Source organism: Oncorhynchus clarkii, chromosome 29 (assembly GCF_045791955.1).
Source record: "Oncorhynchus clarkii lewisi isolate Uvic-CL-2024 chromosome 29, UVic_Ocla_1.0, whole genome shotgun sequence".
Taxonomy (NCBI): domain Eukaryota; kingdom Metazoa; phylum Chordata; class Actinopteri; order Salmoniformes; family Salmonidae; genus Oncorhynchus; species Oncorhynchus clarkii.
The window spans coordinates 26,502,728-26,525,780 of record NC_092175.1 but is presented as its reverse complement, the minus strand read 5'-3'; the positions used below and the strand labels follow the sequence as shown (position 1 = coordinate 26,525,780).

At 41.3% G+C, this 23,053-nt stretch overlaps 1 protein-coding gene and 1 pseudogene across 1 annotated transcript; both read left to right on the top strand.

Moving 5' to 3' along the window:
• The first annotated feature begins 220 nt into the window (after nt 1–220).
• On the top strand, nt 221–2,091 carry LOC139388182 (SKA complex subunit 1-like; annotated as a pseudogene).
• A 3,137-nt stretch (nt 2,092–5,228) lies between these two features.
• LOC139388181 (solute carrier family 2, facilitated glucose transporter member 9-like) lies at nt 5,229–22,055 on the top strand. The gene is made up of 12 exons (XM_071134748.1): nt 5,229–5,252; nt 5,438–5,536; nt 6,517–6,677; nt 6,853–6,977; nt 7,120–7,249; nt 7,355–7,503; nt 7,701–7,888; nt 10,813–10,923; nt 19,242–19,343; nt 19,590–19,665; nt 19,756–19,883; nt 21,837–22,055. The coding sequence occupies exons 1-12, from the start codon at nt 5,229–5,231 to the stop codon at nt 22,053–22,055; spliced, it is 1,512 nt and encodes a 503-aa protein (XP_070990849.1).
• The last annotated feature ends 998 nt before the right edge of the window (nt 22,056–23,053 follow it).

Sequence of the window (23,053 nt, the reverse complement as noted above, 5' to 3'; positions counted from 1 at the left end):
GCAGTCTTTGTTGTGGAATTATTAGATTACATGTTAGATATTGCTGCACTGTTGGAACTAGAAGCGCATGCATTTCACTACACTCACAATAACAGCTGCTAATCATGTATATGTGACCAGTAAGACTTGATTTGACCAATCTGGGCTTCATGGGAGAGCGGCCAGACGGGAGCCACTCCTGAGAAAAAAGCACATGACAGCACGCCTAGAGTTTTCAAAAATGCGGACAGGGACTGGGAGACTGGTAAGGGAACAATGAATGGCGCCGAATACAGGCACATCCTTGATGAGAACCTGCTTCAGAGTGCAAATGACCTTAGACTGGGGCGAAAATTTACGTTCCAACAGGACAATGAGCCAAAGCAATGCTGGAATGGCTTCAGAACTTGACCGTCCTTGAATGGCCCAGCCAAAGCCCAGACTTGAATCCCATTTGAAAATCTGTGTAAAGACTTGAAGATTGCAGTTTACCGCTGCTCCCCATCTAACTTAACAGAGCTTGAGAAAATCTGCAAGGAAGAATGGAAGAAAATCCCCAAAACCAGATGTGCAAAGCTGATAGACACCGTTGATGACCCAAAGCTGTAATCGCTACTAAAGGTGCGTCTTCAAAGTATTGACTCTGGTGTGAATAATTTTCTACATATTTGAAAAAATGTCTAAACATGTTTTCACTTTGTCATTATGAGTTATTGTGTGTAGAAGGGTAAACATTTTTTTTTTCATCCATTTTGAATTCCGGCTGTAACATAATATGTGGAGTAAGACTTTATGTCAAAGTGGCCATTGAACGAGCAGCAGGAAATCTTCCAGACTTTTTTTCATTTCATTGAGCAGCACCATCTTTACCATAGTCTTCTCTTTCAGCTATTTGAGTCATTGCGAGTTTGAGGATATAATCCTGCATTTGAACACATTCTATTTTTACAGGTCCTTTTTAGCTTGTCTGGATTGCATTATCTTAAAGTATGCTATTTGTCCTTTATGTCAGTGTGAAATCTGAGTTGTAATTGTAACCCTGGACTGATGGGGATTGATTTATTTTTGTGACAGGAACTAGAGGAGTGCTTCCTGAAGGAGGTACAGGATGGAACGCAGCTTAGGGTCAACATGCCAAGGTAGGGACAGCCAGCTGTCCAGTAAGGATACTTACTGTGTGTTGTACGATGTTGTAACAGGAGAAGCTACAGAGTACCAACCAAATTCATTGTAAATGTTTTGTCCTATTTAAAATAAAATAAAATCTCCTTTGATACCCCAGTGGAAGAGGGCCTGTGAGACAGAGTGGACCTGTGGATGTGCAGCCAACCCAGCAGGAGCACCTCAGGAAAACCTCCAAGACCCAGATCAGAGAGATGGAATTCATCAACTACCCAGAGTTTAAGACCATCTCTCAGTGAATCCCCCTCAGTAACACACATGGTCTTCCATATACTTTTAGTCAGTTTTATTTAAGATGTTACTGCAGATCTGGCGGTTTTACCAGTAAAATAAATACATGTTTATAATATCTCTTTCCTCTGTATCACTCTTTTCCTTTGTATCACTCTTTTCTCTTGATACATGAAAGGCTGTGTGACATATGACCAGCTGAACGCTTCTGTGGCAAGCGTTAACACAGCCGTAACAGGGAAGTAAAAAGTCTTGCACCTGCCAGTTAAAAACCCTGAATAATGCCACACGCAAGCTTCATCAGCGATTTGAGGAGGACGACGCTAAAGGTACCTCACTCAAACTACAGTTCTAAACAAGGGTTTGTACTTTCCTTCCCTATGACACAAAACACGGTTGATCATTGCTGTTGTAGGAGTTGTATCATTTATTCCAAGAAAGTACCATTGTGTTCTGATCCAGATAGTTTTGACAACATTTGGTCAAGGATGGCCGCCTGGGTACTGGCGGGAACTAACTTACTTCCTGTCTCAATACTCCGGTGTTCCCCTACAGGTCTATTTTTCATTGTGGAGGTGGACATTAGAGTTCACTTGGATGAAAGTGGACAAGCGCTTCCAGGGCATCCTCAACATTCTACGTCACGACCAGCGTCTGCGAGAGCAGCGAGGAGGTGTCACGCGCTACGTCCTGCTGTGAAAAGAGCTGAAATGGAGTTTGTCATTGAGCTTGCCTTGAAGATGTTGATTTGTCCTCTGTCCTCAACATACAGTCAGGTCCATAATTATTGGCACCCTTGATAAAGGGTGTTGCATGTGTCGAACTGCTTTGCTTTATCTTGACCAGGTCGCAGTTGTAAATGAGAACTTGTTCTCAACTAGCTTACCTGGTTAAATAAAGGTAAAAATAAAAAAAGATGTGCAAAAAAGACATACTGGGCCATAATTTCTCAAAGAAAGACATTTTGTTTACAGGGGAATTGTAGTTAATGTGATTTTCCTGCTGTTTGTTTATATTTCAACACCAGGTGGTTAATAAGACCTGGTTGCCTCGGTCAGGTGGCTGACACTTGGCCGCAAGTGGTTCTTCCAGTAAAACCATAACCCCAAGCATTAATCAATATCCACAAGGAAATTGTTAATTGACCACAAAATCATTATTTTGCAATGGCCATCTCAATGTTCAGACTTGAACCCCATTGAAAACCTGTGGTTTGAATTGACGAGGACAGTCTAAGGATATCAAGGATCTGGAAATATTCTGTATGAAGAAATAGCCTAAGATCCCCCCCCCAAACGTTCTCCAATCTCATAAAATATTTTAGTAAAAGGCTGTGTTATCCTCGCAAGGGGAGGGTGCTAGAGTATTGAAAACGGATGCCAATAATTTTGACCCATCTTAAAAATAAAAAAAATATTTGTTAAACAACATCTTTATCGGAGCAATTGTATAAAATATGATTTCCCCTAAAATATTTGATCACACACTATACAGTTGAAGTCAGAAGTTTATATACACTTTAGCCAAATACATTTCAACTCAGTTTTTCACAATTCCTGACATTTAATCCTAGTAAAAATTCCCTGTTTTAGGTGAGTTAGGATCACCACTTTATTTTAAGAATGTGAAATGTCAGAATAATAGTAATTTATTTCAGATTGTATTTTTTTCATCACATTCCCAGTGAGTCAGAAGTTTACATACACTCAATTAGTATTTGGTAGCATTGCCTTTAACTTGGGTCAAATGTTTCGGGTAGCCTTCCACAAGCTCCCACAATAAGTTGGATGAATTTTGGCCCATTCCTCCTGACAGAGCTGGTGTAACTGAGTCAGGATTGTAAGGCCTCCTTGCTCGCACATGCTTTTTCAGTTCTGCCCACAAATTCTCTATAGGATTGAGGTCAGGGCTTTGTGATGGCCACTCCAACACCTTGACTTTGTCTTTAAGCCATTTTCTCACAACTTTGGAAGTATGCTTGGGGTCATTGTCCATTTGGAAGACCCATTTGCAACCAAGCTTTAACTTCCTGACTGATGTCTTGAGATGTTGCTTCAATATATCCACATTTTCCAGCCTCATGATACTGTCTATTTTGTGAAGTGCACCAGTCCCTCCTGCAGCAAAGCACCCCCACAACATGATGCTGCCACCCCCGTGCTTCACGGTGGAGACAAAGTACGATCTTTGTCTCCATGTGCAGTTGCAAACCGTAGTCTGTATTTTTTCATGGCGGTTTTGAAGCAGTGGCTTCTTCCTTGCTGAGCGGCCTTTCAGGTTATGTTGATATAGGACTCGTTTTACTGTGGATATAGATACTTTTGTACCTGTTTCCTCCAGCATCTTCACAAGGTCCTTTGCTGTTGTTCTGGGATTGATTTGCACCTTTCGCACCAAAGTACGTTCATCTCTAGAAGACAGAACGTCTCTCCTCCTGAGCGGTATGACGGCTGCGTGGTCCCATGGTGTTTATACTTGCGTACTATTGTTTGTACAGATGAACGTGGTACCTTCAGGTGCTTGGAAATTGCTCCCAAGGATGAACCAGACTTGTGGAGGTCTACAATTGTTTTTCTGAGTTCTTGACTGATTTCTTTTGATTTTCCCATGATGTCAAGCAAAGAGGCAGTGAGTTTGAAGGTAGGCCTTGAAGTACATCCACAGGTACACCTCAAATTGACTCAAATTATGTCAATTAATCTATCGGAAGCTTCTAAAGCCGTGACATAATTTTCTGGAATTTTCCAAGCTGTTTATTGGCACAGTCATCTTAGTGTGTGTAAACTTCCCACTTCAACTGTAGCTCAGTATGTATTTATTTCAGATTTTTTTGCTCATCTTTATCAAGGGTGCCAATAATTATGGACCTGACTAATCGGCTACAACAGGACAATATTGACTAAGGGAGAGGGTGAAAATAAAACAACTAATTATATGGAGAACAGTGTCTGAGGCTCTTATAGTTTGTGCCTGGTTTAGATTATTTATTTATGCGAGTCAGTTTCGCTTCCAACAAATGATTTATTTCAAATGTTGTATTAGCACCTTTTTAATTGTGTTATCCATGTGGTGATAAAGATGACTGTCTATATCAAACATGTTTTATATTGGTATAAAGGCAAATCTTCCTTTATAATAATTCAATTAATATTTTGGATCAAGTGTTATATTCATGTCAATTGTATGCAAGGTGTAATAATCTATTTCCAGATACCACTTGACATTGCAGGATGCACGTAAATTGGATCTTATTCTTACCTACAAGGATATGCATTTGTTTTTGAGGGGACAGGAGGTTTTCTGACATGATGTTAACTTTTGGTCAATAATTTCAGCTGTGTATACATTAACTTGGACTGGCACAGTTATTGTATAATCGTGTAACCAAAAATTATAGTCTTCAATTTAGGTGAAGGGGGATTTAACTTTGTATTAAAGTAGATAGATATACTTTACCCTAGAGCAGGTTTTTTTTTTTTTTTTTTACATGAATAGGGTAAAGTTGGTAATCATTTTAAGAGCAGAGCAGAACCTCATGGTTGGAATGAGAAGCTTCGTTTCCAAACATGGTCATAACCATTTGTTTTTGAGACATAGGTAACAGCAAAGCTGTGTTGTATTCATTAGGTATATATTTTTCAAAGATAAATTACAAGCTCAACACATACAAAAAAAATGGACAATTATGACTAACCCTGTTATTTGCATGACAATCATTACCCAAAATTCCATAATCGTCACAGCCCTAACGTTAACATATCACCACTTTCAGTTAGACATTTGTTTTAGTTGAGTCTCATTTACCCTCATTCCTTGCATTGAACCAGGGACTAGCTATGGCACATGCCTTGATGCTTCTGGTAAGTTGCAATATTTGTGATTTTTCATGTATATATATATTTTTTGATTGGCCATTTGTGACTAATGGTAACTATGCAATGCCCAACTATATCACTGCTTGTTTGGCAATTCTAATTGCCAGTGCTGTTTTTGTTTTTATGGTGTATCGTTGCAGGCTTACTTATATTTTCTCTTCTCTGTCCAGTTAGAAAGTCCTGTTCTTATTGCTGCCATTTTCATTAGTGGCATTGGTGGGACATTCCAGTTCGGCTTTCATATATCTGTTCTAACTTCACCTTCTCCTGTGAGTACTGTAGATCCACTTCAAAAGTATTTTTAAATGACAAAAGTAGACCACCATACATGTTGCTTTGTAAACCAATCTCAGTTGTTACTATGCTCGTACTTCCTGGTTTGGGGCTTATCTAAATTTATGAAGGGGAAGCTCCAGATAGCCCAGAATAAGCTGATCAGGGTAGTCCACATACTCACATAGGCAGGAGCTGCTTTCAGGAACTAAACTGGCTGCCTGTTGAGGCTAGGGTGTCCCAGATTAGACTAGTTTGGTTTACAGGAGTATTTATGGTCCTGCGCCCAAATATCTTAGTGATTACCTTCCTCGTGTTAAGGATGCACACATTCACAGCACCAGATCAGGTGTTGCTGTTGTGTGCTTATACACTTTCAGGAGTAATGCTGGCAAAGGTACTTTCTTGTATACTGGAGCCTCAGAATGGAATGAGTTGCCTCTGCCCATAAAAACAACATCCTTTCTGGGCAGCTTTAAAAACAAAGTAAAAATATGTTTGGTGTCTTCTGTGCCCATATGAGTAACCCCTATGATGTAACTGGAATGATGAGAGAGATGTTCTTCTCTGTTTTGTTTTATTATTTCACTGCCATACTGGGTTTGATCTTGTCTAGCCGTCTTGTCTCAAGAGGACCACAATGGAAATAAGTCCCAGACTTTATTGTGTGTTATCCTCAATGATTTTATTCATGTGCATGTATGGCTTTTTCAAGTTTTATGTGTGCTTGTTTTTTTTAAATGGTCGAATTAATAAACTGAACTAAAAAAAGTTACACTCAAGTTTCTATAACAATAATGTAATAGCTCCAAATCACTATTTTCTCTCAACAAAGCAACAACTTCAGTTGGAGACATGCACCAATGTAAACTGTAAATATTTTGTCTGGGGGAAAATGAGAAATGGTTTGAGATCCGTAATTGTTTGACTGACCCAATTCCAAAACGTCACGGCCACCATCTTGGTGTTGCTGTAGTTCATAAAGGAGCTCGTGAACACCACATGCCTGCAGCGGTATAGTATATCCCTGGAACAGTGGGAAGTGACTCTCATCTGGTCCTTCATCGTCTCCATCTTCTGCATCGGGGGTCTCCTTGGGACCCTGTGTGCTGGCCGCCTCTCATCAGCATATGGGAGGTAAGTGGTAGTAGTAGAAAGTGTCAGGTTTCATACTGGGCCAAGACTTGGGGTATGCATCCTGGCCATGCAATGATTTTGGCCTCTTGTTTGAAGGTGTGTTGGTGTGGTTACTATTTGTTGTAGTAGAACAGGAATTATATTGATTATTATTTTTCCCCACCACACTTAACAGAAAGAGATGCCTGTTGTTGAACAACCTGTTTGCCATTGGTGGTGCTGGGATGATGCTGTTGAGTAAAATGGCCATGTCCTTTGAGATGATCATGGTTGGACGTTTCCTCTACGGCATTAATGCAGGTAAGCTGATGAATGGATTCCATTCATAAGAAAGGTCCATCCAAAACAAGGTCATCTTTATACCTGTCTTAATATCTCACTAGAGGATTGACGCTGCCAAACTGTCTGTGATAAGGTTGATCCTTTCTTGTGTGTGCTGCAGGTGTTAGCCTCAGTGTCCACACCATGTACCTAGTGGAATGTGCCCCCAAGAGGCTGCGAGGGATCGTGGGTGTGTCTGTTTCCACCTTTCTGTCCATGGGGAAGTTCTCAGGTCAGCTTCTGGGGATCAGGTGAGCTATCTGGTCCTAGTGTGTCAGTCAGGGATGCTTATATCAGTTTAACCTGTGGTGAACAAACAATGTGTTATTATTTGATAGTGTACTCTGTCCTTGCAGTGAGTTATTGGGGACAGAGGACAGGTGGCCTTGGTTGTTGGGCTTCAGTGGTGCGACCGCCCTGCTCCAGCTCATCACCCTGCCCTTCCTCCCAGAGTCACCCAAATACCTGCTGCTGGACCGGGGCGACCGCCAGGGCTGTGAGAAGGGTAAGCACCTGGGTGAAGGAATATTGACCGGTAATGGGTTGCCTAAGGAACACTACCTCACTAAAAATGTACTTGATGATTGTGAGGATGATTATGAAAACACTAATTGCATCATCATAATATCTGACTCAGCAGTCTATCTTATTGGGCTTTAATATCATCACTTGTGTATCTTACTGGGCCTTTCCACCTTGTAGCCATCCGCAGGCTGTGGGGTAACAGAGACCACAGTGCGGAGGTGGAGGAGCTGCTGGTGGAGCACGCCTCCACGAAAGGAGTCCGCAGCCACACTGTGTTGGACCTGATCCTGGACCAGGATGTACGCTGGCAGTTCCTCACCATCCTCGTCGCCTTCACCACCCTGCAGTTCAGTGGCATCAACGCTGTGAGTTTCATAAAGTTGGTCCACGAGGACATTGTGTTTGGATGTGTTTGAGCAAGAGTTGTAGTTAGGATATATAGTGGGGCAAAAAAGTATTTAGTCAGCCACCAATTGTGCAAGTTCTCACACTTAAAAAGATGAGAGGCCTGTAATTTTCATCATAGGTACCCTTCAACTATGAGAGACAAAATGAGAAAAAATCCAGAAAATCACATTGTATGATTTTTTATTTATTTATTTGCAAATTATGGTGGAAAATAAGTATTTGGTCACCTACAAACAAGCAAGATTTCTGGCTCTCACAGACCTGTAACTTCTTCTTTAAGAGGCTCCTCTGTCCTCCACTCGTTACCTGTATTAATGGCACCTGTTTGAACTTGTTATCAGTATAAAAGACACCTGTCCACAACCTCAAACAGTCACACTCCAAACTCTACTATGGCCAAGACCAAAGAGCTGTCAAAGGACACCAGAAACAAAATTGTAGACCTGCACCAGGCTGGGAAGACTGAATCTGCAATAGGTAAACAGCTTGGTTTGAAGAAATCAGCTGTGGGAGCAATTATTAGGAAATGGAAGACATACAAGACCACTGATAATCTCCCTCGATCTGGGGCTTCACGCAAGATCTCACCCCGTGGGGTCAAAATGATCACAAGAACGGTGAGCAAAAATCCCAGAACCACACGGGGGGACCTAGTGAATGACCTGCAGAGAGCTGGGACCAAAGTAACAAAGCCTACCATCAGTAACACACTACGCCGCCAGGGACTCAAATCCTGCAGTGCCAGACGTGTCCCCCTGCTTAAGCCAGTACATGTCCAGGCCCGCCTGAAGTTTGCTAGAGAGCATTTGGATGATCCAGAAGAAGATTGGGAGAATGTCATATGGTCAGATGAAACCAAAATATAACTTTTTGGTAAAAACTCAACTCGTTGTGTTTGGAGGACAAAGAATGCTGAGTTGCATCCAAAGAACACCATACCTACTGTGAAGCATGGTTGTGGAAACATCATGCTTTGGGGCTGATTTTCTGCAAAGGGACCAGGACGACTGATCTGTGTAAAGGAAAGAATGAATGGGGCCATGTATCATGAGATTTTGAGTGAAAACCTTCCATCAGCAAGGGCATTGAAGATGAAACGTGGCTGGGTCTTTCAGCATGACAATGATCCCAAACACACCGCCCGGGCAACGAAGGAGTGGCTTCGTAAGAAGCATTTCAAGGTCCTGGAGTGGCCGAGGCAGTCTCCAGATCTCAACCCCATAGAAAATCTTTGGAGGGAGTTGAAAGTCTGTGTTGCCCAGCAACAGCCCTAAAACATCACTGCTCTAGAGGAGATCTGCATGGAGGAATGGGCCAAAATACCAGCAACAGTGTGTGAAAACCTTTGTCATTGCCAACAAAGGGTATATAACAAAGTATTGAGAAACTTTTGTTATTGACCAAATACTTATTTTCCACCATAATTTGCAAATACATTCATTAAAAATCCTACAAAGTGATTTTCAGGATTTTTTTTCTAATTTTTTCTGTCATAGTTGAAGTGTACCTATGATGAAAATGACAGGCCTCTCTCATCTTTTTAAGTGGGAGAACTTGCACAATTGGTGGCTGACTAAATGCTTTTTTGCCCCACTGTACAAATATCCATTCAATTATACTGAACAAAAATATAAATGCAACATGTAAAGTGTTGATCTCATGTTTCATGAGCTGAAATAAAAGGGAGCAAATTTGTTGACATCCCTGTTAGTAAGCATTAATATATTTGCCAAGATAATCCATCCGCCTGACAGGTGTGGCATATCAAGAAGCTGATTAAACAGCATGATCATTACACAGGTGTACCTTGTGCTGGCGACAATAAAAGGCCATTCTAAAATGTACAGTTTTGTCACACAAAACAATGCCACAAATGTCTCAAGTTTTGAGGGAGTGTAAAATTGACATGCTGACTGTAGCAATGTCTACCAGAGCTGTTGCCAGAGAATTGAGTGTTCATTTCTCTACCATAAGTCGCCTCCAACGTCATTTTAGAGAATTTGGCAGTACGTCCAACCGACCTCAAAACCACAGACCACGTGAAACCAAGCCAACCCAGGACCTCCAAAACCGGATTCTTCACCTGCGGGATCGTCTGTGACCAGCCACCTGGAAATCTGATGAAACTGTGGGTTTGCACAAACTTTCAGAAACCATCTCAGGGTAGCTCATCTGCGTGCTTGTCATCCTCACCAGGGTTCTATGGTGGCGGTGGGGTTAAGGTATGGACAGGTAAAAGCTACGGACAATGATCACAATTGCATTTTATCGATGGCAATTTGAATGCACAGTGATACCGTGACAAGATCCTGAGGCTCATTGTCGTGCCATTCATCGGCCGTCATCACTTCGTGTTTCAGCATGATAATGCACAGCCCCATGTCGCAAGGATCTATACACAATTCCTGGAAGCTGAAAATTTGACCCAGTTCTTCCATGGTCTGCATATTCAACAGACATGTCACCCATTGAGAATGTTTGGGATGCTCTGGATTGACGTGTATGACAACATGTTCCAGTTCCTACCAATATCCAGCAGCTTCACACAGCCATTGAAGAGGAGTGGGACAACATTCCACAGTCCAAAATCAACAGCCTGATCATCTATGCCAAGGAGATGTCATGCTGCATGGGGCAAATGGTGTTCACACCAGATACTAACTGGTTTTCTGATCCATGCCCCTACCTGCATATATGTATTCTCAGTCATGTGAAATCCATAGATTAGAGCCTCATTTATTTATTTAAATTGACTGATTTCCATATATGAACTGCAACTCAGTAAAATCTTTGACATTTATTTAATGTGGCATTTTTATATTTTTGTTCAGAGTATAAAGTCTGATTAAGTGATAAACCTTGTCATTCTGCTCCTCTGCAGGTGTACCTTTACTCATTTGACGTGTTCCGTACTGCAGGGATCCCCACACACCAGTTACGCCATGTTGCCTTGGGAACCGGTCTGTGTGAGGTTTCTACCTCCCTGGTCTGTGTGAGTCGTGTTTTACCATATCCCTCATCACTAACTCGTATTATCCCTATATGAGCCTTTATGAACTGTGACGGTTCATATGGGAGGGAGGACTACTCGCGGAAAACGTCTACATCGGTCCACTAATACAGGACTAGTAAAAGCCCAGTGGACTTCTTTTGTGAAAACATTTAGACTAAATTATATTTATGTACAAAACAGTTAATCTGATGTAATACTTGCAGAATAGAAATACTTGCTTGATATAGTTTTTTTAGAGTCGCTGCGCCACTTGGGAGCAAGTTTTAACACACTTACTCATTCCAGTTGTTTTTTTTTTCATTTTAAAACTATTTTCTACATTGTAGAATAATAGTGAAGACATCAAAACTATGAAATAACACATGGAATGGCATTTCTGCCATCCATTGTGACATTGAGGGAGGATAACCAACCTTCCCATTAAAGGCCATGTATTTCTTAGCCACTATAAATGCTAGGTTACACAGTTTCTTCTGACAAGTCTCCAGTATCAATATTTCCAAACAAACAAAAACATGGAGAAAGGAGGATCTGTAGACATGCTGAGATAAAATAACATACTCTTTGCCAGAATTCAGTCAGCCTTCACAAGAGCATAACATATTGAAATATGTCCCCTTTTGTGTTTTACACCTCCAGCAGAGGAATTACATTTCTGAGTGCATGATATTCAGTTTCACAGGCATATAGTACTTTCTATGAATGGTCTTAAACTGCAGTAATTTATGTCTGAGATTATATGAACATGGCTGGGCATTCAAACATATCTGTATCCCTTCATCATCACTAGTGTCTTCCCAGGTCTTCCTCACATTTTTGTTTGACATGTTTTGTGTCGTTGGGAAAGCCTCTATCAACCCTTGATATAGTTTGGAAATCAACTTTAGAGGTTTGTCAGACTGCCTTAAAATAGTTTTCAATCTTTGAATCTTCTGGCTTGTCCAGTGTTTGCTGCACAGAGAGAATAAAGTGTTGCATTTGTAAAAGTTCACCTCAGCGCCGACTGGTTGCCTGACCCTGCTGAGACCCCTGTCACCATCTGATCCTTCTCAGATGAGGCATGACAAAGAATTGCATTGGCGTACATTTATACATTATATTATCCAAGAATAGAATCAATGGTTCAATAATTGAAATGACCATAATTCCCAGATCCCAGACTGTATCCTAACCATCAACTCAAGATGGAACTTTGAATCCATTCATTGATTGTTATAATATACTGTAAAATTCACCTGAGCTTCATAGACTGGTCTTCCCTGGTTGTGTGACCCTGCTGGGATTTGATTTATTAGGGTCCCCATTAGCCGACGCCAATAGCAACACCAAGTCTTTACTGGGGTCTGACACTTAATGAAAAAGACATTACAGACAAAATACTTTACAATTGACATACACACTACATGTTAATCTTTTTAAATGTGTGTGTGCATCTGTCAGTTACACATACATGTCAGTACATACACAATCTGGACCCTCTATTTCTGAAACTATCCGCCGCCATTGTCGCAACCCCTATTACCAGCCTATTCAACCTCTTTCATATTGTCTGAGATCCCCAAGGATTGGAAAGCTGCCGCAGTCATCCCCCTCTTCAAAGGGGGAGACACCCTGGACCCAAACTGTTACAGACCTATATCCATCCTGCCCTGCCTATCTAAGGTCTTCGAAAGCCAAGTCAACAAACAGGTCACTGACCATCTCGAATCCCACCGTACCTTCTCCACTGTGCAATCTGGTTTCCGAGCCGGTCACGGGTGCACCTCAGCCACGCTCAAGGTACTAAACGATATCATAACCGCCATCGATAAAAGACAGTACTGTGCAGCCGTCTTCATCGACCTTGCCAAGGCTTTCGACTCTGTCAATCACCATATTCTTATCGGCAGACTCAGTAGCCTCGGTTTTTCTGATGACTGCCTTGCCTGGTTCACCAACTACTTTGCAGACAGAGTTCAGTGTGTCAAATCGGAGGGCATGCTGTCCGGTCCTCTGGCAGTCTCTATGGGGGTGCCACAGGGTTCAATTCTCGGGCCGACTCTTTTCTCTGTATATATCAGTGATGTTTCTCTTGCTGCGGGCGATTCCCTGATCCACCTCTACGCAGACGACACCATTCTGTATACTTCCGGCCCATCCTTGGATACTGTGCTATCTAACCTCCAAACGAGCTTCAATGCCATACAACACTCCTTCCGTGGCCTCCAACTGCTCTTAAACGCTAGTAAAACCAAATGCATGCTTTTCAACCGTTCGCTGCCTGCACCCGCACGCCCGACTAGCATCACCACCCTGGATGGTTCCAACCTAGAATATGTGGACATCTATAAGTACCTAGGTGTCTGGCTAGACTGTAAACTCTCCTTCCAGACTCATATCAAACATCTCCAATCTAAAATCAAATCTAGAATCGGCTTTCTATTCCGCAACAAAGCCTCCTTCACTCACGCCGCCAAACTTACCCTAGTAAAACTGACTATCCTACCGATCCTCGACTTCGGCGATGTCATCTACAAAATAGCTTCCAATACTCTACTCAGCAAACTGGATGAAGTTTATCACAGTGCCATCCGTTTTGTTACTAAAGCACCTTATTCCACCCACCACTGCGACCTGTATGCTCTGGTCGGCTGGCCCTCGCTACATATTCGTAACCAGACCCACTGGCTCCAGGTCATCTACAAGTCCATGCTAGGTAAAGCTCCGCCTTATCTCAGTTCACTGGTCACGATGGCAACACCCACCCGTAGCACGCGCTCCAGCAGGTGTATCTCACTGATCATCCCTAAAGCCAACACCTCATTTGGCCGCCTTTCGTTCCAGTTCTCTGCTGCCTGTGACTGGAACGAATTGCAAAAATCGCTGAAGTTGGAGACTTTTATCTCCCTCACCAACTTCAAACATCTGCTATCTGAGCAGCTAACTGATCGCTGCACCTGTACATAGTCTATCGGTAAATAGCCCACCCAATTTTACCTACCTCATCCCCATACTGTTTATATTTATTTACTTTTCTGCTCTTTTGCACACCAATATCTCTACCTGTACATGACCATCTGATCATTTATCACTCCAGTGTTAATCTGCAAAATTGTAATTATTTGCCTACCTCCTCATGCCTTTTGCACACAATGTATATAGACTCTCTTTTTTTCTACTGTGTGATTGACTTGTTAATTGTTTACTCCATGTGTAACTCTGTGTTGTCTGTTCATACTGCTATGCTTTATCTTGGCCAGGTCGCAGTTGCAAATGAGAACTTGTTCTCAACTAGCCTACCTGGTTAAATAAAGGTGAAATAAAAAAATAAAAAATAAATAAAAAGTAGGTCACATGTGGGAGGCGTTGTGCTGTGAGGTTATTTTATTTGTTTTTTGAAAACGGGTTTGCTATTCACTTGCTCTATATAAGATGGGAGTTCCATGCACTCATGGCTCTCTATATACTGTACGTTTCCTTGAATTTGTTCTGGACCTGGGGACTGTGAAAAGACCCCTGGTGGCATGTCTGGTGGGGTAAGTGTGTGTGTAAGTTGACTATGCAAACAATTAGGAATTTTCAACACATTAATGGATCTTATAAAACAAGAAGTGACACAGTCTTTCCTCAACTTTTAGCCAAGAGAGACTGGCATGCATAGTATTAATATTAGCCCTCTGATTACAATGAAGAGCAAGACATGTGGCTCTGTTCTGGGTCAGCTGCAGCTTAACTATGTCTTTCTTTACAGCACTTGACCATATGACTGGACAATAATCAAGATAAGATAAAACTAAAGCCTGCAGGACTTGCTTTGTGGAGTGTGGTGTTAAAAAAGCAGAGTATCTCTTTATTACGGACATACATTTCTCCATCTTTACAACCATTGAATCTAAGGTAACACCAGGTAATTTAGTCTCCTGAACTTGTTCAACAGCCACACCATTCATTATCAGATTCAGCTGAGGTCTAGAACTTGATTTGTACCAAATACAATGCTCTTAGTTTTCGAGATATTCAGGACCAGTTTATTACTGGCCATCCATTCCAAAATAGACTGCAACTCTTTAAGGGTTTCAGTGACTTCAATAGCTGTGGTAGCTGATGTGTATATGGTTGAATCATCAGCATACACGGACACGCATGCTTTGTTTAATGCCAGTGGCAAAAATGGAAAATAGTAGAGGGCCTAGAGAGCTGCCTTGTGGTTCACCACACTTTGCAAGTTTGACGTTAGAGAAGCTTCCATACATTTTTTTAAAAAATGAGTTCTATTAGACATCTCTGAATCCATGATATGGCAGAGGTTGAAAGGCCATAACACAATATTTCTCAACAGGTTATCAATACTATCAAAGGCTGCACTGAAATCTAACAGTACAGCTCCCACAATATTATAATAAATGAATTTCAACCAATCATTAGTCATTTGTGTCAATGCAGGGCATGTTGAGTGCCCTTCTCTATAAGCATGCTGAAAGTTGGTTATTAATTTGTTTACAGAGAAATAGCATTGTATTTGGTCAAACACAATTCTTTCCAACAGTTTGCTAAGAGCTGATAGGTCTGGTGTTAGAACCAGTAAAGGCCGCTTTACCACTCTTGGGTTTTGGAATATCTTCGGCTTCCCTCCAGGCCTGAGGCCAAAGACTTTCCTCTAGGCTCAGATTAAAGACATGACAGATAGGAGTGGCTATAATCGGAGTCAGCTACCATCCTCAGTAGCTTTCCATCTAAGTTGTCAATGCTAGGTTTGTCATTATTGATCGATAACAATAATTTTTCCACCTCTCCCACACTAACTTTACAAAACTCACAATGCTATTCTTTCATTATTCATTTTTTTATGCATGAATACAATGGCTCACTGTTGTTGGCATTTCCTGCCTAAGTTTGTCCACTTTGCCAATGAAGTAATCATTAAAATAATAGGCAACATCAAATGGTTTTGTGATGAATAAGCCATCTGATTCAATGAAAGATGGAGATGAATTTGTCTTTCTGTCCATAATTTCATTTATAGTACTCAAGCTTTTTTTCAATCATTCTTTATATAATTTATCTTGGCTTCATAATACAGCTTCTTCTTTTTGTTGAGTTTAGTCACAATTTCTCAGTTTGTAGTAAGTCAGCCAGTCAGATGTGCAGCCAGACTTATTAGTCGGTCCTTTTGCCCCATCTCTTTCAACCATGGTTTTTCAATTCCTCAGCAATCTATGGCGCCTTAACAATAACTGGAAGAAGCAATTTCATAAATTCATCACGTGCAGTGTCTGGATTCTCCTTACAATCAGACCAACAAATATTTTGACATCTACATAAGTCACAGAAAAATATTTTATATGATCTCGCATACACTATTTTAGGCTCAGCTTTTGGAACTTTGGCTTTCCTGGATATAGCCACTATATTGTGATCACTGTATCCATTGGGTACGGATACAGCTTTAGAACAAAGTTCTACAGTATTATTAAAAATGGGATCAGTGCATGTGGACTATCTTGTTCCTTTAGTGTTTGTAAACACCCTGGTATGTTGATTTAATAACCTGAACCAGATTACAGGCACTGGTTACAGTGAGAAGTTTCCTCTTGACCGGACAGCTTGATGAAAACCAGTTTACATCACATACACTAGCAAGCATTTCACACATATTATTTAGATACTGACTGTTAGCACTTGGTGGCCTATAGCAACACGCCAACATAAAAAGCTTTAGATGTGCCAGGTGAACCTGCAAACTCAACACTTCAATAACGCTTGAGTGTGGACAATGAGCCTGTCATAGCGGATGTAAGCAATGTTCTCACGTGCTCTGGCAGCTTTCATGGCTGGGATCAGTTCTTTCCTCTTCTGGCGCACAGCTTCAGGATAGTCCTCGTTGAGGAAGATGTACGTTCCTCTCAAGTTCTTGGTTCTTTCCAGAACAGCTACCTTGTCCTTGAACCTCAGGAACTTGACAACTATTGGCCTGTCACCTGGGCCGGTGGTGGGTTTTCCAGTCCTGTGGGCACACTCCACCTCCTGTGGTCCATTTTCAGTTTCGCCGAGATCATTTCCCTCACTTTGTTCTCAGACTCCGCCCAGGTCTCATGGATATTCGGCAATTCTGTCAGCAACCATGTTGTCCCGCCTTGATTGTCCCTTAAAATAATCTAATTTCTCCATCATTGTTATCATGGATTCTCTCAATGACTTAGGTTGTTGTCATCTTGCCATTCTCCTGTTTCAACTCATAGAGCTGACCCTGGAAGAACTGCAAACTGTTCTTTAGGTCCTGGATCTCTCTGGTCAGGCCATCCATTTATTTTATTAGTTGACTCCACCAGTATTTGCACACAACACTTGAAGCAATTTTCTTGTTGTTGTAACAACTGTTTAACTACTTTTGTTAGTTTAAAATATCCTTCACCTGTGATAGAGACAACACTGTCCTCAACGTTACTCCTGCCGGGTTTGGTCTTCGTCATGGTAGCAACGTAGGTTACGCTGTTACTGTTTACAATCCAAACAGGGCACGTCGCAGGTAAGATTGGAAACAACAAACAGCAGACCGCCAGAAGCCCGAGACCATCCGTGGTCCTAGCCACAATGGCTAACTGCATCATGGGCTGCGTTCAACCCCTTAAGAAAATCCTGCTAGCTTAATAGGCAGCCAGCTAGGCTAGGTGCTACGCCAAGCAGCTCCTCAGACCCAGCCTTGGTCGGCGGGATCACTGAACAGATGGTAGCGGTACCAGCAACTGATGCTAACCACGTCATGGAATCCAAACACAAAAGGGAGCTAGCTAGTAACCAAACTTATTCAATAGACCAAAATATCAAACCGAGCTCTCCCTCATTCTGCGTTCAACAGGAAGTGACGTGTTGTGCAGTGCGTTCAAGACACCTGTCATCATCTGATCCTGCTAAGACATGAGGAGCATAGTTTTGTGTACTGACTGTGCAACATGACAGTGAAGCCTGTAGAGCTGTTTATACTGTGTCAGTGTGTAAAGTAGGGAATTGGCTAAGGAAACTGACAGATCAATAACGTTACATTGCTATACTGACTGTGATTAAGGCAAAAATATCTAACGTTAGCCAACTTTTGGCAATTCTGTGCCATGTCACTCAGCTTTGATTATCCAATTAACTGTCCATTTATCCATTTAAGATGTGGTAGTTTTGGTATTCACGCACAGTGATGAATAAATTGGTCAGAAAGGAAATAATGTCCAAAACTGAGATGTTCACAGCAGAAGGTGGCGACACTTGGTAATGAACTAAACACTCTGCCAGCTTGTGATAGCTGTGACGTTATCACTAAGTTCTTAATTATACAACTACCTTTTTTGCCAAAGCTGAGATGCTGAAGAAGAAAAAAATTACCCAATCATTGGGATATCGGTCCGCTAATACTAGTAATGTCCTCAATGCTCTACTTTTCTGAAAAAATATTTTCTTATTTTATTATTTTTTTTAAAGTGTTCTGATTTTTCAGCGGGTGCTGCAGCACCCTCAGTACCCCTACTTCCCACGGCTATGCATGCATCATCTTTTGTTTGACCTTTTAAGAGGGGTTTGTCAACAAGACTTGCATGTTCTCAAGCCTGTAACTACCGTTGAAGTCGGAAGTACACCTTAGCCAAATACATTTAAACTCAGTTTTTCAGAATTACTGACATTTAATTCTAGTATAAATTCCCTGTCTTAGGTCAGTTAGGATCACCATTTTATTTTAAGAATGTGAAATGTCAGAATAATAGTAGGGTGATACAACTTTGTATGCTTGGGGTCATTGTCCATTTGGATGACTCATTTGCAAACAAGCTTTAACTTCCTGATTGATGTCTTGAGATGTTGCTTCAAAATATCCACATAATTTTCCTCCTTATGATGCCATCTATTTTGTGAAGGGCACCAGTCCCTCTTGCAGCAAAGCACCCCTACAAAATGATGCTGTCACCCCCATGCTTCACGGTTGGGATGGTGTTCTTCGGCTTGCAAGCCTCCACCTTCTGACCCACTGGAATTGTGATACAGTGAATTATAAGTGAAATAATTTGTCTGTAAACAATTGTTGGAAAATGACTTGTGTCATGCACAAAGTTGATGTCTTAACCGACTTGACAAAACTATAGTTTATTAACAAGAAATTTGTGGAGTGGTTGAAAACCATTTTTAAGGACTTCAACTAAGTGTATGTAAACTTCAGACTTCAACTGTATTTACTAAGAGTGCCCCACCCCTGTGGTGTTGTATTTATGTCCAGTTGACAGTGAAATTCCTAATGTCAATATTTGACTCTGATCGTTAACCCCCCTTTGGTATGACAGGTGATGGTGATTGAGAGCACAGGAAAGAAGCTAATGCTCTATAGGGGTTACCTATGCATGGCAGTTACCTTGGGTCTCCTGACCCTTACACTCTACCTGCAGGTAAGTCAAACATTATAAGCAACACACTACTGTCATCAACTACATAGTTTGTGGGTTCCATCTTTACCACAAATAGAACAATACTCATTACTAATGAATGAATGGAATTCTCTGAGGCATGTCATCCAGCTCTAAAGTTCACAGAATGTCCCTATATATTATCACTGGGTTACATTTAATATTTTACCGTGGGTGGAAACAACAATGGCTCATTAATAAGTTACACCTTTGTTGTTTGTTGTTCAGATCCAAGTTTCCTGGATGCCTTACTGCAGTATGCTTCTCATCTTCATCTTCATCTTCTTATTCTCCAGTGGACCAGGTGGGTCCTATATCCTGACGTATGACTAAGCCATGCCAAAACAATGGATCAACTTACTTATCTGGTATTTTCATTGTTTATTGCTCCTAGCTGGAGTGACAGTGTCTCTACCTGGTGATATCTTCAACCAGTCATTCAAATCAGCTGCCTACACCATCGGCTGCACCCTCAACTGGCTGGGCCTCTTCCTCCTGGGGTTGCTCTTCCCAGTCATAGTGGTGAGCACATCAGCTTCTCACACCTTGTCTTTGTATGTACACTACCGTTCAAAAGTTTGGGGTCACTTAGAAATGTCCTTGTTTTTGAAAGAAAAGCAATTTTTTTGTCCATTAAAATAACATCAAATCGATCAGAAATACAGTGTAGACATTGTTAATGTTGTAAATGACTATTGTAGCTGGAAACGGCTTTATTTATTTATTTTAATGGAATATCTACATAGGCGTACAGAGGCCCATTATCAGCAACCATCACTCCTGTGTTCCAATGGCACGTTGTGTTAGCTAATCCAAGTTTATCATTTTAAAAGGCTAATTGATCATTAGAAAACCCTTTTTCAATTATGTTAGCACAACCGAAAACTGTTGTGCTAATTAAAGAAGCAGTAAAACTGTCCTTCTTTACACTAGTTGAGTATCTGGAGCACCAGCATTTGTGGGTTCGATTACAGGCTCAAAATGGCCAGAAACAAAACTTTCTTCTGTAATTCGTCACTCTTCTTGTTCTGAGAAATGAAGGCTATTCCATGCGAGAAATTGCCAAGAAACTAAAGATCTTGTACAACGCTGTGTGCTACTCCCTTCACTGAACAGCGCAAACTGTCTTTAACTAGAATAGAAAGAGGAGTGGGAGGCCCCGGTGCACAACTGAGCAAGAGAACAAGTACATTAGAGTGTCTAGTTTGAGAAACAGAAGCCTCACAAGTCCTCAACTGGCAGCTTCATTAAATAGTACCCGCAAAACACCAGTCTCAACGTCAACAGTGAAGAGGCGACTCCGGGATGCTGGCCTTCTAGGCAGAGTTGCAACGAAAATGCTATATCTCAGACTGGTCAATAAAAATAAAATATTAAGATGGGAAAAAGCACACAGACGCTGCACAGAGGAAGATTGGAAAAATGTGTAATGGACAGACTAATCTAAGTTTGAGGTGTTCAGATCACAAAGAAGAACATTCGTGAGAAGCAGAAAAAATGTAAAGATGCTGAAGAGTGCTTGATGCCATCTGTCAAGCATGGTGGAGGCAATGTGATGGTCTGGGGTGCTTTGGTGGTGGTAAAGTGGGAGATTTGTACAGGGTAAAAGGGATCTTGAAGAAGGAAGGCTATCACTCCATTTTGCAACGCCACACCATACCCTGTGGACGGCGCTTAATTGGAGCCAATTTCCTCCTACAACAGGACAATGACCCAAGGCACAGCTCCAAACTATGCAATAACTATTTAGGGAAGAAGCAGTCAGCTGATATTCTGTCTATAATGGAGTCGCCAGCACAGTCACCGGATCTCAACCCTATTGAGCTGTTGTGGGAGCAGCTTGACCGTATGATACGTAAGAAGTGCCCATCAAGCCAATCCAACTTGTGGGAGGTGCTTCAGGAAGCATGTGGTGAAATCCCCTCAGATTACCTCAACAAATTGACAACTAGAATGCCAAAAGTCTGCAAGGCTGCAAATGGAGGATTCTTTGACAAAAGCAAAGTTTGAAGGACACAATTATTATTTCAATTAAAAATCATTAGAACTTTGTCAATGTCTTGACTATATTTCCTATTCATTTTTCAACTCATTTCATGTATGTTTTCATGGAAAACAAGGACATTTCAAAGTGACCCCAAACATTTGAACGGTAGTGTTTGTTTTTATTCCAGTCCTTTACTTAGATTTGTGTATTACGTAGTTGTTGTGGAATTGTTAGTGCAATATCTAACATGTAATCTCTCGGAACTAGAAGCACAAGCATTTCGCAACACTCGCAATAACATCTGCTAACCATGTGTATGTGACCAATAAAATGTTATTTGATTTTATACACAAACTGCCAACAGGTGTAACAGTTGTACCTTACGTATTGTGTCACTAGTACCTTACATAGGTAACGGTACTCTTATTTTATGTGTAACCATGGCAGCTGATGTCACACATACACTCACAGTGTATTCTTATACACAGGAGAATATGGACTACTTTTGTTTCCTGATTTTCTTCGTCTTCTGTTTCCTGTCTGGGATGTTTGTGTGGTACAACGTGCCTGAGACCAAGAACCGCACTGTCATGGAGATCACGGCCGAGTTTCAGAGGATGCATCCAAACAGTGGATCCTCGGGGGAGGGAAGGTCGAGACCTCCTGAACCCAGTCATATCAAGGCATGCACAACCACCAAATTCTGAACATTTTCCATAATGACTTGTGTGTCGGACTTGCACAATGTTTTGTCGTTCCTGTGAAAACCTTTTCTTTGTGAAAACTCGATTTGCCCCACACACCCATGTCCAGTCTGCTGTCATCTTGATTGCAAATCAATAATTTTGACCTTTATGATGGTAAGTATTGTGTGATAAAATGTTACCTCTCTGGGCCCCCTATTAAAATAGTTTAAGTATTGTGAGCAGGCCAACGTCTGTCATTATCAGGCTCTGGCCCCAGCCATACAGACACTAATCAGGGAGGGAGAGGTTTTACCTCTGACACCTACTTGTAAAGTCAGCATTCTGTGTGCACTTTACTGATGAACAAGGTAAGGTACATAATTTTAGCATGATTCAATCAGCTCGCCTTGAGTTTCTTATTGGTGAGTCAGCAGGGCTGTCATGCATAGCTTATCTGTCTGATTTATTACACTCACTTTGAGAGTATTTTTTTCATTACTGTGGTGTGTAGGATTATTTCAAATGGAAACGTATGTCTACTGTCTATATTCACAAGAAAAACAGTACCAGTCAAAAGTTTGGACACATCTACTCATTCAAGGGTTTTTCTTTATTTTTACTATTTTCTACATTGTAGAATAATAGTGAAGACCTCAAAACTATGCAATACCACATGGAATTAAGTAGTAACCAAAAATATATTTGAGATTCTTTAAAGTAGCCACCCTTTGCCTTGATGACAGCTTTGCACAATGTTGGTATTCTCTCAACCAGCTTCAAGAGGCAGTCTCCTGGATTGGATTTCAATAACAGGTGTGCCTTGTCCTTCTTAATGCATTTGAGCCGATCAGTTGTGTTGTGACAAGGTAGGGGTGGTATACAGGAGATAGCTTATTTGGTAAAAGACCAAGTCCATATTATGGCAAGAAAAGCTCAAATAAGAAAAGAGAAATGGCAGTCCATTATTTTAAGACATGAAGGTCAGTCAGTCAAGTTTCTTCAAGTGCAGTCACAAAAAC